The 13,849-nt window shown below is 48.4% G+C and overlaps 1 protein-coding gene across 1 annotated transcript; it reads right to left on the bottom strand.

Annotated features, from left to right (window-relative positions):
* Nucleotides 1-5,137: 5,137 nt before the first annotated feature.
* MRPS16 (mitochondrial ribosomal protein S16) lies at nt 5,138-12,173 on the bottom strand. Its single transcript, XM_078595592.1, has 5 exons — nt 12,076-12,173; nt 10,384-10,440; nt 7,805-7,941; nt 7,014-7,137; nt 5,138-6,404 (listed from the first exon to the last, which is right to left on the bottom strand). Exons 1-5 carry the CDS (start codon nt 12,167-12,169, stop codon nt 6,277-6,279), a joined length of 540 nt encoding a protein of 179 aa, XP_078451718.1. The 5' UTR covers nt 12,170-12,173; the 3' UTR covers nt 5,138-6,276.
* Between the last annotated feature and the right edge of the window lie 1,676 nt (nt 12,174-13,849).

Raw genomic sequence — 13,849 nt, 5'->3', positions numbered from 1 at the left:
TCCGGCACGGCACGCGCAAGAGTGGCTAGCACCACGCCCGACCACCTTTGTCTCCCCAGTGGCGATGTTGACACACTTGAGGCTGAGTCGCCACGCACACGCTCACGAACACTCCCCCCTCTCACTCTCTTGCGTCCACGCCTCTCCCCACCCCATCTCCCTCACTCTCACTCCGTCCCTCTCCCCGAACTCCCACCACTCGACGCAACACGCATCAGCCGCTCACTTGCTCGCTCTCCATCTCAACCCGCTCCTCCATCTCCCTCGTGTGTGTGTGTGGTCGCCTCCTGCTGGACTCGCGGGGCACAGTCCACGCACGCTCATAGCCTGGCTCAATGAGCCCACGTGAGCGTGCAGAAACGCGCGTGTGGACATATATACGTCGGAACTTTTTTCGCACCGTACGTAGCCAATCGTGTTAATCGAAGGTGCGGGGGAAGGACAACAAACGAAAGACAACGAGCAGTTCTCAAGAAGTGAGTTTTCAATCCTGATGATTTCAAAGTCCATAGCGCCAGTGGCGTCCTAATATCGTAAGGGAGAGCGTTCCAGACGGCCGCAGAAGCGCATCTGAAAGCTCGCGACGCAGTGACCGTCTTTGTTCGATGGCTCAGCCAAAAGCCACTGCCGCTGCTGCGAGGATGACCGGAGTTTGCGTGATGGTTTATGTTATTTTACGAGATCAGCGAAGTATCGTTCATTTGCGGCACGCAGGTTGTGTGTAAGGGGCCGACCATAAATGACGTCACGCACCTAGGGGGGGGGGCAGACATTTGTGACGATGTGTGACGAGGGCGGGCGGGGGTTGAGAAATGTGACGTCACATCAAAATGCGCAACTTTAAATAAATATAGACAACATGTTCTACTTAATTAAAAAGACTTTTTAATGAATGTTTCCTCTTACAACATCAGAGTGCGGCGCCACATTAAATACACACTACAATGACAATAGTTTAAAGCGATTTGAAGCATGCTTTTTTTTTGGGGGGGGGGGGGGATACAAAAGAATAAAACGTGAAAATTGTTCTGCCACAGCCTCACAAATGTTTACTCTAACGTGGTTCAGCAGTGTCTATAACACGGACAGTCGTGGCCATATCTGGCCGCTGGGGTTGCCGATGCTGACTGTTTTGTTTTGGTAACAACTCGCAAAGGGAAATGCAAACATTGTGAGCTACCAAATCGCTCACACCAGGGAGATGTTCTTATTTTTGGTCGGTGCTTTGTCATGAAAACAACTATTCACCAAATTGCCAGAAATATGTAACATATTCCAGCGGAGGGAGCTGGTAGGAACGTTGGGTTGCTGGGTCAATGGCCAGGGTCAACGGCGGCGTGGTGTATTCCGCAAATATGCCCGACTGTAAGGGCGGGCACAAGCCGGCGTGAGTAGGTTAAACGTTGAGTTTTATAAGGGCACCACGGGGTGACCAGCCCCTCCCCACCCAGCCCCTCCCCACCCAGCCCCATCCCTCCCACCCCCACCCAGCCCCTCCCCATCCAGCCCCTCCCCACCCTCCCCACCCAGCCGCTCCCCACCCTCCCCTCTCCACCCAGCCCCACCCCTCCCATTTTTGGATGCACGACGGACGGACACAATAATCCCCTGTAGGCTGGTGTAACCAGGAGGTTCCTACCAGTATTATTCTCAGTGCCAACGTCCTCAAACATTCAACGATAGTTTATAACAACAGGAGGAGGCCTTCCTCCCTTATTGGTCCGCAATACATTACAGTATGGCAAATAATGCACAGGTAAGTCCTCGTTTAACGCGGTAGACGCGTTCCTGAAAAGTGCCGCGTTAAGCGAAAATAATGTAATGATGCAGTTTGGCGAGATTACCGTACGATGTACTACGCACACACATCACTGTGCTCAGCTGTGCAGCTCAAGAAAGTAGTTCGTCGTCGATCACTCAGAAACCGCCAGAGGTGGGACAAAGTCATTGTTATGCAAGTCCAAGTCGAGTCGCAAGTCATCAAATTCATGACTCGAGTCTGACTCGAGTCCAAGTCACATGACTCGAGTCCACATCTCATAGGTGGGACAAAGTCATTGTTATGCAAGTCCAAGTCGAGTCGCAAGTCATCAAATTCATGACTCGAGTCTGACTCGAGTCCAAGTCACATGACTCGAGTCCACATCTCATAGGTGGGACAAAGTCATTGTTATGCAAGTCCAAGTCGAGTCGCAAGTCATCAAATTCATGACTCGAGTCTGACTCGAGTCCAAGTCACATGACTCGAGTCCACATCTCATAGGTGGGACAAAGTCATTGTTATGCAAGTCCAAGTCGAGTCGCAAGTCATCAAATTCATGACTCGAGTCTGACTCGAGTCCAAGTCACATGACTCGAGTCCACATCTCATAGGTGGGACAAAGTCATTGTTATGCAAGTCCAAGTCGAGTCGCAAGTCATCAAATTCATGACTCGAGTCTGACTCGAGTCCAAGTCACATGACTCGAGTCCACATCTCATAGGTGGGACAAAGTCATTGTTATGCAAGTCCAAGTCGAGTCGCAAGTCATCAAATTCATGACTCGAGTCTGACTCGAGTCCAAGTCACATGACTCGAGTCCAAGTCACATGACTCGAGTCCACACCTCTGGAAACCGCGGTGTAACAGGCGTGTGCGTTACACATTATAAGGAGCACATTCCGCGCTGTGCGAAGTGTTCCCGATTGGGAGAACCGCGTTATATCGAAAACGCGTTGTATGAACACGCATACAGTATTGCAAATAGGCATACCTCGGTATACGACCGCTTTGGAATACGTCGAATTTGGTATACGTCGTGTTTTGACGAGAAAAATGTCTTGGGATACGACGTCTTGCTTGGGATACGACGCGCTTGCTAGAACTTGTATGGGTCGGGATGAGTCACCGTGTACCTGCGTCTACCCCGTTCACGACTCCTCCTCTTCCTCACCACCATCCTCGTAGGCTATCAACTCCTCTCAGCAAGGTAAAGTGATGTTAAATTGTATTTTTATTTCAATTTATTTATGCATTTATTTTAATGTATGTATGCATTTTAGTAATAAGTAGTGTCTAAATTATTTTATACAACCCCATTAATGTATAATATGACATATAAAATATAATTTCTTATACTCTGGAACGGATTATTTACTTTCCGTTTATTTCTTATGGGAAAAATTCGTTTGGTATGCGTCATTTTCGGTATAAGTCTTACCTTCTGGAACGAATTAACAACGTATACCGAGGTACCACTGTAGTAATATCAATTCACACATTAAACATTTACATTTGGTACTTTTACGTGTAAATAACAAGTAACACTTGGCTGCTGTACGAACTAAACACTATTTACCACTCTATTAAGTACACACGTACAATTCAATTACGCTTAGGATATCGCTATAGTTTAATTAATCAGTCGCCATCAACCGCGAAGCAGAGATGCAGCGAGGGCTGGCTGATGTTCACTGCATGTGCAGTCGGTTTAGATTATCTGATGAGTTTTAGAAGTCCACAAACTTGTCGAAACACATCTGGCAGTTTAACACATAATGATGCTAGTTGTAATTACTGGCGAAACGTCGTACTCCGATTGTAAATGTTGTGGATTTACTCTCCAACGCACCTGTGTGCTGTACTAGTACCGAATTGGCATGTTCTGTTTACGTAAAAACCCTTACTAATTGGCTGTGTCGGGTGGTGGCGGGGCTAACGACACATTTATATTTACGCGATCTAATCCAAAATAAGAAATATTTAAAAATACTTTTTTTTTAAACACGCTTTAATGAAATGTACCGTACGAGTAATGGCAGAACTCCACGACTCCATGACGTGGCCCCGAGGTTTGCCATAACGTAAGGGGCCGTGGTGATTTACAGCCAACGTTAGTTGAGCGTCGACAATTAGAGCCAAGCCGAAACATAACATATAAAAATTATGTTTAAAAATATGTTATATATTTTTTATGATAGAACCTAGTAATGTCATCAGTATGACATAAGCATACCAAGTTTGCAGTCGATACCACATTGGGAAGTGGGTTAAAATTGAGTTACAAGATTTGAGGATACGACAACAGAGTGCGTTAAATAAAAGCGTGTAATTAAAAAACACCTGTATTATGGAAGCTTTGCTAAGTATGGAGATGCGTTTGTCAAAAGCGATACAACATAATGCGTACGTTTCATTGTCTTTCAAAAGTTAGGAAATGTTCCGCTGACAACTGGCAGGGTAACCTCTTGCCATGTAACGTGTTCCATTAGATTTCCATGAGAGGTCTCATCTTAGCTAATCCATGAAAGGCAATAAATGTTAAAATCCACACACAAATCGTCATTCTTTGTTGCACATCTATTTATCCCACACACACAAATCAAGACTTTATTTTCGTGATACGGTATACTTCTCCGATGTGTTCACCACGGAGATGGAGCGATGGGCCATGGTTGCGTGCAGGCGATTCCCCAGTGCAAGTATGCAACGTTGAGCCACCGTTGGCCCAACGTGGGGCGCCGGCTCTATCCAAATGCCAATTACGGGCCCACCGTTCCATGTTTACTGGATTGTTCCATCGCAGGACCGTGAGAAACGGTGACAACTTGGTGTGGCCTTCATTCGGTAGTGGATCGATCACGACTGATGATATTTGGTGGTGGTAGAATATAAACAGAGCAATAGTCTGTTGGGTGCTTATTAGGAATGTGAACTCAAATGCCAACGTCTACCTTGAATTAATAGCAGTTGGCAGTTTAAACCACTCTAGGGCAATGGTTGGATATACCAACTACCATGCGAATCAATGGTGCCACACATTCAATGGTTATAGTTCACCGTGTGCTGCTAATCCACATGTCAATGTTGCCATGAGCTCAATACTTTCTCCTAAAAGCAGTGGTGACATTGTACATCAGTCAAGCCTGCCACATCAGCAAGTTTGGCTTTGTGCTGCATCGCTCACAGATTTTTTTTATTGTAATGATTATTTCAAAGCTTCCCTTTCTGTTGTAATGGCAAAACAAATGTTGGTATTTTATGGCAGTACGACTTGTCTCCTGTTAAGTAGAATAACTTTTTTTAAAATCAATAGTACATGAAGAAAACCACATTTAATGGGTAAATGTTCGTCAGAAAAGCACACAGGTCCAGTTATAGTTTTACAGGTACTTTTTATTTACAAATATTTTATGTAAAAAGATATTTTCACATTTAGGTTTCACACCACAAGTAGGCCTCAGCTCTCCTCCTAGATCTTCTGCCCAATTCAGGTGAGCTCAGAGAAGTGGTTTCTAGGCGAGAGGGGAGGATGGGTTCTGCTTTTGAGCCCATTCAGCAAAAATATTTATGCTCGACACCAGTAAAAAAAGAATTAGTGTTCGTAAATAATTCCTGCCGCAAACACCAGAACCATTGGCATTGGTTTAGGCGGCCATGCCTTGCTGACGATGCTCTGTAAAGTAGAAATCGGTCTAATATAGCCTCAATAAATGCTATTGTGCAACATTGATCTGGAAGTAGGCCCATATTCCTGGAGTGATTCATTTCAACCACCCCACCTTCCCAACGTATTTAATTTATTAATGCAATAATTTGCTGAAGCGGCCAAAAGAAGCATTTTTATTGTGAGTGGCTGAGAAAAATAACATATATTCACATTCACATCATGCCTGTGCGTGTTTGTGCATGCGTATGCGCTTGTGTGTATCGGCGTATGTGCGGGCCTATGCATGACTGTGAGCATAGGCGTGTCCGCGTGCGTGCTCGTGTGTGCTCGTGTGTACGCGTTTGTGTACACGTGTGAGCCAGTGTATGTGTAAGCATAAGCGCGGTGTTTGCATGTGAGTATTGTATGTGTTATTGTGTAAGGTTTTACGGGGGATCTGTCTTAATTGTTATGTGGGGAGCGGTAGTGTCATGTTTAGCTCGCTGTGCTACAAAGCCGGTGACCCGAATTCTGATTCCCGCTCACGGCCAACACCAGTGACGATTATCTGAACTGGTCCTGGGCCTCTCCTTAAGGTCGCGTCAGCCTCAAATGAATACCTGGTGCAATGTGAACATCGCCGTTGGGGAGAAAAGATGGCCGGGTGTGGTGCTAGCCACCCACCCTCTCATGTACCGTACCGGCCTTCATAGGTCATCTCTAACAGCACTTGCCACAAGTCTGTAAAGGCTATACAGAGGATCTGTGTCTTTGTCTTTGCGTTAGTACGTGAGTGTGTATGTGTGCGAGTATGTGAGTGAGTGTGTGAGTGAGTATGCGAGTACATGAGTGTGTGTGTCGGTGACCACTAGCTCTCCGCCTTCTCCTCCACTCGCGAGGCCTCGGCCTCCGCTCTCTGCTGCTTCTCGTGCTGCCGCTGCTTCCTCTCGGCCGCCGTAATCGTCATTGGGTGCAGCGGCAGGTACCCCGAGAGGCCTGCGTGAGCGAAGGGGAGCAAACGGGATCGGGGTGAGTGAGAGGAGACCCCCCTTGGTCACAGCAACTCTCACCCTCCCCTGCCCACCACTGCAACCTGCTTTCTTCACAATCAGACTGTCAGTAGAACTTCTGCCCGCAAGCAGAGCTCCCAAAATGCTGCATCTACGGAGCAATGCCAGGGCAAGGAGGGAGCAGCATGGGGAGCAGGTAGGAGGCAGAAGAGGCTGCGGTGAGAATGTGGAAAGTAGGGGAAGGCATGGAGGAAGCAAGGACAAACAGCAAGCAGGGGAGAGGAGTAAGGGAAGCAAAGGGAGCAGGGAGAACGTTGGGAGTGCGAATCTTGGAGTAAAGACAGGAAAGGTGAGGAGAAAGCAGTTGAAGAGGGAGGGAATACTTGGAGCAGGGAACAGCAAAGAAGAGGCAGGGGGGATTATAATGAGTGGGCAGGCGGGGAGGCAGAGGGAACGTAGAGCGTAAAGATCGCAGGGAGAGGAGAGGCAGGGAGTAGCCGGGAGGCAGAGGGAACGGGCAAGAGGAGAACTTGCAGCACGAAGCGCGCGGATGGCTCTGGGGTGGTGGGGGGGAGGGTGGGGAATGAGAACGCACCGAGCAGCTTGGCGACGGGCGTGGAGAGCTGGGCACCCGACGCGAGCCAGTAGGAGATGCGCTCCAGGTTCACCCCCACGAGGCGCTGGCCCCACGCGTTGGGCATGGGGTCGTACGTGCCGACCTGCCGCGCCGGAGGAGTGATGCTCAGCACGGGCGCACGCAGCCGCGTGGTGTGTGTGTGTGTGTGCGTACCCACGCAGGAGATAGCGACGACAGTGCCAACGATGATAGTGTATTTTTTCTTTTGTATGGCAGGGAGTCATGTTGAGGTTGGTGAGCGAGCCCTCGGACAGCATTATGTTGAATATCTGAAATGCTGCCAGCGAATGATCAAATTGTGCCGTGGTGTGACTATGTGGTCCATGCTTTGAATTTACTCACCACAGTCACACTGTGGATTATTCGCAAGTGTCCATCAGTGTAAGAGACAGTCGCATCTGGCGTGTGATGTTCTGAATTCATGATGATGGACGTGAAGATGATGGTAATCATGATGGTGGGGATGGTGGAATTGTCAATATTGGTGATGACGGTGGTGATGACAGTGAAGATAATGAAGATGATGATATTGATGGTAATGACACTGGTGATGATGTGAATAATGACGATGGAGAACTGAGTGATGGTGGTGGTGGTGACGACCACGACAATGGTGCCGATGTTAATAATGGTGCTGCTGGTGATGGTGGCGATGCTGATGCTGCTTTTTCCCATTATGATGTGAGAACCAGTGATGATGCTGGCGATGACGGTAATGGCAGTGTTGATGTTGCTGGCGATGCGGGTACCTGCTCCAGGTAGGGTGCATCACGGGCACGCTTGTTGAACATCGTGACGATGTTGTAAACCGGGCGATTAGTACAGCCGCCCAGCGCCATGCGAATAACGATGTGACCGCTCGCGTAGCGACGGCACAGCGCCAAGCCTACACGTCCAGACACCGACCGACCGACACAGACACATCAACACACTCATCCTCAGACCCCCACCAACACACTAAATCGTCACACTCCAACAACAGAGCTCGTCACATTCATCATCACATCGCATCGCCACACATAATACACCTCATCACAACACCTTATTAGCACACTCAATATACTCACACTCAACAGACTCATTAACAAACACACATCATCCCAGGCCAACATTCATTACCAACATATCATAAACACTTAATACACTGAAACCCACTAATAATCAAAACACCACACCTCATCAGCACACGAGATGACATAACCGCTTGTACAAAGACACGTTCACGCAGAACACGGCACACTCGCAATCGCAGCTTCATGAATGCATCTTTGCTCAACGCATTCAAAAACACAATCAATATCCATTACACTCATCGCACTCTTCAACGCAGCATATTGATACATTCACACTCAGCGCCGCAACCTCTTCAACTAACCAGGCAACGGCTGCTCACATAACGCAACAGCGCCACACCTGCACATGCATACAAAGACTAACAAAGACAAAGATCCCCCCCCCCCCCTAGCCATTACCAGAATGTTGGGGCAAGTGCTGTTAGCGAGCACCTATGAAGGCCCTCACGGCACATGAGGGGGTGGGTGACCAGCACCATGCCTGAGCGCCTTTGTCTCTCCAATACACACTGCTCTAGGTACTCATTTAAAGCTAAGTCGACCGAGGGGAGCTCCAAGACCAGTTCAGATATTCATCAGCAATGTTGGCCGTGAGCGGGAATCAAACAGGGTTCATCAGATTCGTCGGGTAATACGTTAATCATTGCGCCACCGTTCCCCGTGTGAGTGTGCAACTCTTGATGACGTTCATAATCAGGGGCTGGAACAAGTTGATTCCCTAGATTCTATGCATTTCATCTGCATGGAGTGATGATTTTATTCCCAAATCAAATATTTTTTTTCTTCCCATCAGTCAACTAAAAGTGAATCTGATTCGTAATTTATTTTTTGGTTCAGCCACATAATTGAGTGATCTGGCAACATGTTTGTCTCGTAACCCTCTTACCACACGACGCGTGTATAAGCGTTTAACGCGTCAATTATGACCGTTTCAGCTCGCACCGGAAAATGTTAAATACGTCACAACCAAATTTAGTAATGACTTTTGAATACTTTTTTTTACATAATTATTATTGAGGATTACATTCACGACCATGTATTTAACACGCAATAATCTCACAATTCACAACACATGATTCGATCTCTATTTCTCAACACTGCCTCCAGTGGCTGCTGAGCTTACACGAACCATGGCAAATATACAATACAGTACTCTAATCGATTCTTACATGCGGAATTCCGTGCATGTATCTTTCAAGTGTAAGAATCGCTTTAAACTCGACCTAAAACGTAGGTGCCAATAGCCAATGTAATGATCCTTGCTCAACTTCCGAACTCTCCCACTCCCCAATGTTGAAGGCAGTTCCAGCGAAACACTGTCCCGACACTGATTTCGTTAAGTTTTATGCCACTAGTCATCACTATCATTGAAACGTGCGAACCAAATAGTTAAATGTCGTGGATTACTCTCCAAAACACAGACTGGCGTGCTCAAGTTGTTTTTTCGTGACAACTTAATTAACTTCCTGTGTCAGGTGGTGGAGGGTTTACGACACACATTTAAACTCCCGCAATCTGACCCTAAGAAATAGGTTACGAATCATATTGGTCGCGAAATCCTGCGTGTTACATTTTTTTTCTAATTCAGCCACGAAAAGTCTGAAGCCACTGGTGACCGGGAAGCTTCATTGGTCACAACTTGATTATCACATTGGCACGTATAAATAATATCTTTGTGAACGTGGCAATTTTGTCGGGTGGTGGAGGGTTAATGAAAATAATTTTGGAATAATGCCACCATGCGGACGAAAACTATGGGAACAAAACATCGGTCAAACGTTTTCAAATTAACTTTAGTTTAACAATCCCTTCATTACGGGCCTATTGAATGACATTTGTTGTTCCGCTGCTGATGGATGGTACTCATGTAAATGGTGCTGATAACGAAGATGATGGTGATGGTGTCAATGCTGCTGAAACTGTTGGTGGGAGCGGCAACCCGATTTCAATTCCCGCTCACGGCCACCACCAGCGATGATTATTTGAACCGGTCCTGGGCATCCCCTAGGTCGACTCAGCCTCAAATGAGTGTGTGGTGTGTAAACATCACCACTGGGGAGACGAAGGCGGCCGGGCGTGGTTCTGGCCACCCACCCCCTCGTGTATCGTTCCGGCCTTCATAGGTGCTCGCTAACAGCACTTGCTCCCAACAGTCTGTTTAGGCTATACGGGGGATCTTTGTCTTGGATGAATACGACTCTCGCCTCCTCCACCACTGAACCCACCACATCCGGGAATCCAACCCAGCTCCTCACCTAGGTGCACCATGGTCACCTTCTTGCTTGTGTCTCTCTCTTTCCGCTGCACAGGCCCTGTACAGCAGCAACAACAGCAGCAGCAACAGCGATTACACAGTACCAACAACACTCATCCTTTCGATTTAAAGCTTTCGTGACTGCAGGGATTCATATTCTTGGTCCTTTCGGTAAAGTCACGTAGAAGGATGTTGATTGTTTGTGTTGCAATTGAAACGTCGTGAGAATTTATTTTTTATTTGTATTATTTTATTATTTCCCTTCTACGTGACTTTACCGAAAGAACCAAGAATAGCACTCATCTTCTTCCCAAAGGTTGTCGTGGCCTGCGTTGTCAGAGTAGGCCCAGGAACCCTCCGCCCCCCCCCCCCTCGAATGGGGGGCTGTGTAGGGGCACCCTCTAATGGAGGAGGCCCTTTCGCCAGCAGAGGCGTGAAACACCTTTAATCAACCCTGAGCGACCTTCACCATTTACGGAACCGTGGTGGGGTAAAGTGTGAGTACTATCACCCACAACCCGAAACGTCCGGTTATAGCAATGGAAGAGGAGTCGGTAGGCCACCAATACCACCGCCATTCGCCACCACGGCGCCTGTGCCAGGCTAGGTGCACTTTGAGGCCACGTGAAGTTGTCGAAGGCTCGCTGACAGGAAAGTTCACGAGACAGACCCAGGTGGTGCCATTGGTTGACTGCTGTGCCAGGCTAGGTGCAGGAGGTCACGGAACAGACCCAGGTGGTGCCATCGGTTGACTGCTGTGCCAGGCTAGGTGCAGGTCACGGGACAGATCCAGGTGGTGCCATTGGTTGACTGCTGTGCCAGGCTAGGTACAGGAGGTCACAGAACAGACCCAGGTGGTGCCATTGGTTGACTGCTGTGCCAGGCTAGGTGCAGGAGATCACGGAACAGACCCAGGTGGTGCCATTGCTTGACTACTGTGCCAGGCTAGGTGCACGTCACGGAACAGACCCAGGTGGTGCCATTGGTTGACTGCTGTGCCAGGCTAGGTGCAGGTCACGCAACAGACCCAGGCAGGTGCCATGGGTTGACCGAATTACATGACAGGCTGATGCACCAGCTGATCGACCAGCTGTGCCCCCGACTGTGCCAACTTGCTTTTCATTTTATCCTCCCGGCACTCCGCTCGTTGTTGTGAGCGTCGTTGCTGCTACTGCCCAGTAGCAGCAGCGTCCTTCCCGAGCCTCCTCCTCCACCACAGAGGCCGATCTTGACACCCGCGGGGTACCAGTCGTCGGCAGCTCCACTCAGCTCCACGTCCTTGCCGCACCGCATCAGCTCCATCTCTTCCCCGGGCCCCCCTCTTAAGCGGTCAAAACAGAAGCTGCCTGGCCACGCGTGTGGGTGGCCGGGCCAGGCCCTGACTCGAACAACCCCCCTCGTGTCGCTCTCTCTGGACTCCTAAACCCAGAGCTTCCTTCCAAGCAGCGGCGTGGGCACGCGATTTCAGGGGCTGCGCCTTGGCATTTGTGGGGTGGCAGCCGCGTTGGGGGGGGGAGGAGGCCCCGCGTGTCTGCCACCCCCTTAGGCCTAAACGCCTCCCCAAGCACCGCACCGGTACAATTGCTCAGCTTAGCAATGAAGAAGGGAAACCCACACACCCACCCTCACCCACCACACACACCACGTTCAACTATTTAGTTTTAATTAACAGTCTCAATAACAAGGCCCTCACCTCGGGAGACGGAAGAGGCCTCGCGTGCCCGGGCCCAGTCCTCAATGACAGCGGCGGGCGGGTGGGGGGAGTGGTGACGGCGATGAATATTCATGAGCGTGACGTCACAGGCCCCTCCCCCTTCCCCCGGGGCCTTGTTAATTATTCATGAGCCCCCCCCTCACCCCCCGCCGCTAACACAACGCGTGGCTGTGTAAACTCGGCTCGAGCCTTTCGTGATCGCAGGAATTCATATTTTTTGGGTCTTTCGGTAAACATTGACACCATTGGAACCTCCTTTGCCAGTAGCAAAATATGATAATTGTTTTTTTACCCTTTTATCTGGCAACAAAACTGACACCTTTTTTTTACAAGGAGTCATGTTTGCATTGACCACAATACCTATTCTGATGGTGCATTGTCTTTGAGTTGTGCGCCTTTTGGCGTCATCTGGTCCAACACCATGTGAGACTAGGCTCTAAGGAAAGCTGTCTCGGGTGTGGACCAATCAATTTCAAGGACAGTGCATATATTATCAGAGTTGTGTTTTTGTTTGCATTCCGACCGCAGGTATTGTGGTCGATGCAAACATGACTCCTTGTAAAAAAGGTGTCAGTTTTGTTGCCAGATAGAAGGGTAAAACTATTATCATATTTTGCTACTGGCAAAGGAGGTTCCAATGGTGTAAATGCTTACCCCGAGCTCTCATACTCTGATGGTGCATCGTCTTTGAGTTGTGCGCCTTTTGGCGTCATCTAGTCCAACACCATGTGAGACTAGGCTCTAAGAAAAGCTTGTCTCGGGTGTGGACCAATCAATTTCAAGGACAGTGCATACATTATCAGAGTTGTGTTTCTTGTTTGCATTCCGACCGCAGGTATTGTGGTCAATGCAAACATGACTCCTTGTAAAAAAGATGTCAGTTTTGTTGCCAGATAAAAGGGTAAAAAAAACAATTATCATCTTTCGGTAAAGTCACGTAGATGGGTTCAAAGGACGTTTCGATCGCAACGCAAGCGTTCGTCATCAGGAAGACCTCTTCCTGATGACCTCTTCCTGGTGACGGTTGCGTATGATGACGATGGCATGCGCGAAATCTGAAATGGTTCCAATAAAGTTCGTTATTTAGCCGTGCTTGTTATTCAGCCGCGCGATACCACGTCAAGGGGAGTCGAGTGAAGGATGTCGTGGAAAATAACGATCTGGGGGTTGTCCGTGAGAATCGAGTCCATCGTGTTTGCTTAATTCACCACCTGGGTTCCATGCATGTCCACTTAATGGACTCCTTTTCGAAAAAAAAAAAGTGATTATAGCCATGCCTCCGTTTGTATGTTGAACTTCTTAGCGTACGTAGCCAGCCGTAGCAAAAAACGTAGCCGACCGTGCTAATCGGAGGTGCCTCTGCGAGCAATCTCGAGTCTACAGACAGGCATTCTTCTCTGATAAAGAGCTGTGAATTGAAATGAAAGAACGCAGACAGAGGAGAGAAGCAGAGCACAGATAAGACCATCGCTAATGGACCGCAGGTCACTTGGAGTGGCAGTGGTGGCACATAACAGCAAGTTGTTCAACGAGTGCTGCTGCATTTGATTATTTTATAAACATAAACATGCTTCAGTTTGTTTTTTAATACTCTAGGTAACGTCATTAATGATGCATGATCATGATGTAAGACAGCTTGAAAGCCCAGTAATTATTCATGATCCTGGGAGTGTGTCCCAGGGATGATGCGAACAGATCCACGGACTCGAAGGCCATTGATGCAAGCCGTGGGTCTAAGGCGCTCATAATGGCC

Source organism: Lampetra planeri, chromosome 6, assembly GCF_965212315.1.
Source record: "Lampetra planeri chromosome 6, kcLamPlan1.2.h2, whole genome shotgun sequence".
NCBI classification, from domain to species: Eukaryota; Metazoa; Chordata; class Hyperoartia; order Petromyzontiformes; family Petromyzontidae; genus Lampetra; species Lampetra planeri.
This window is presented reverse-complemented; position numbering and strand designations above follow the sequence as displayed.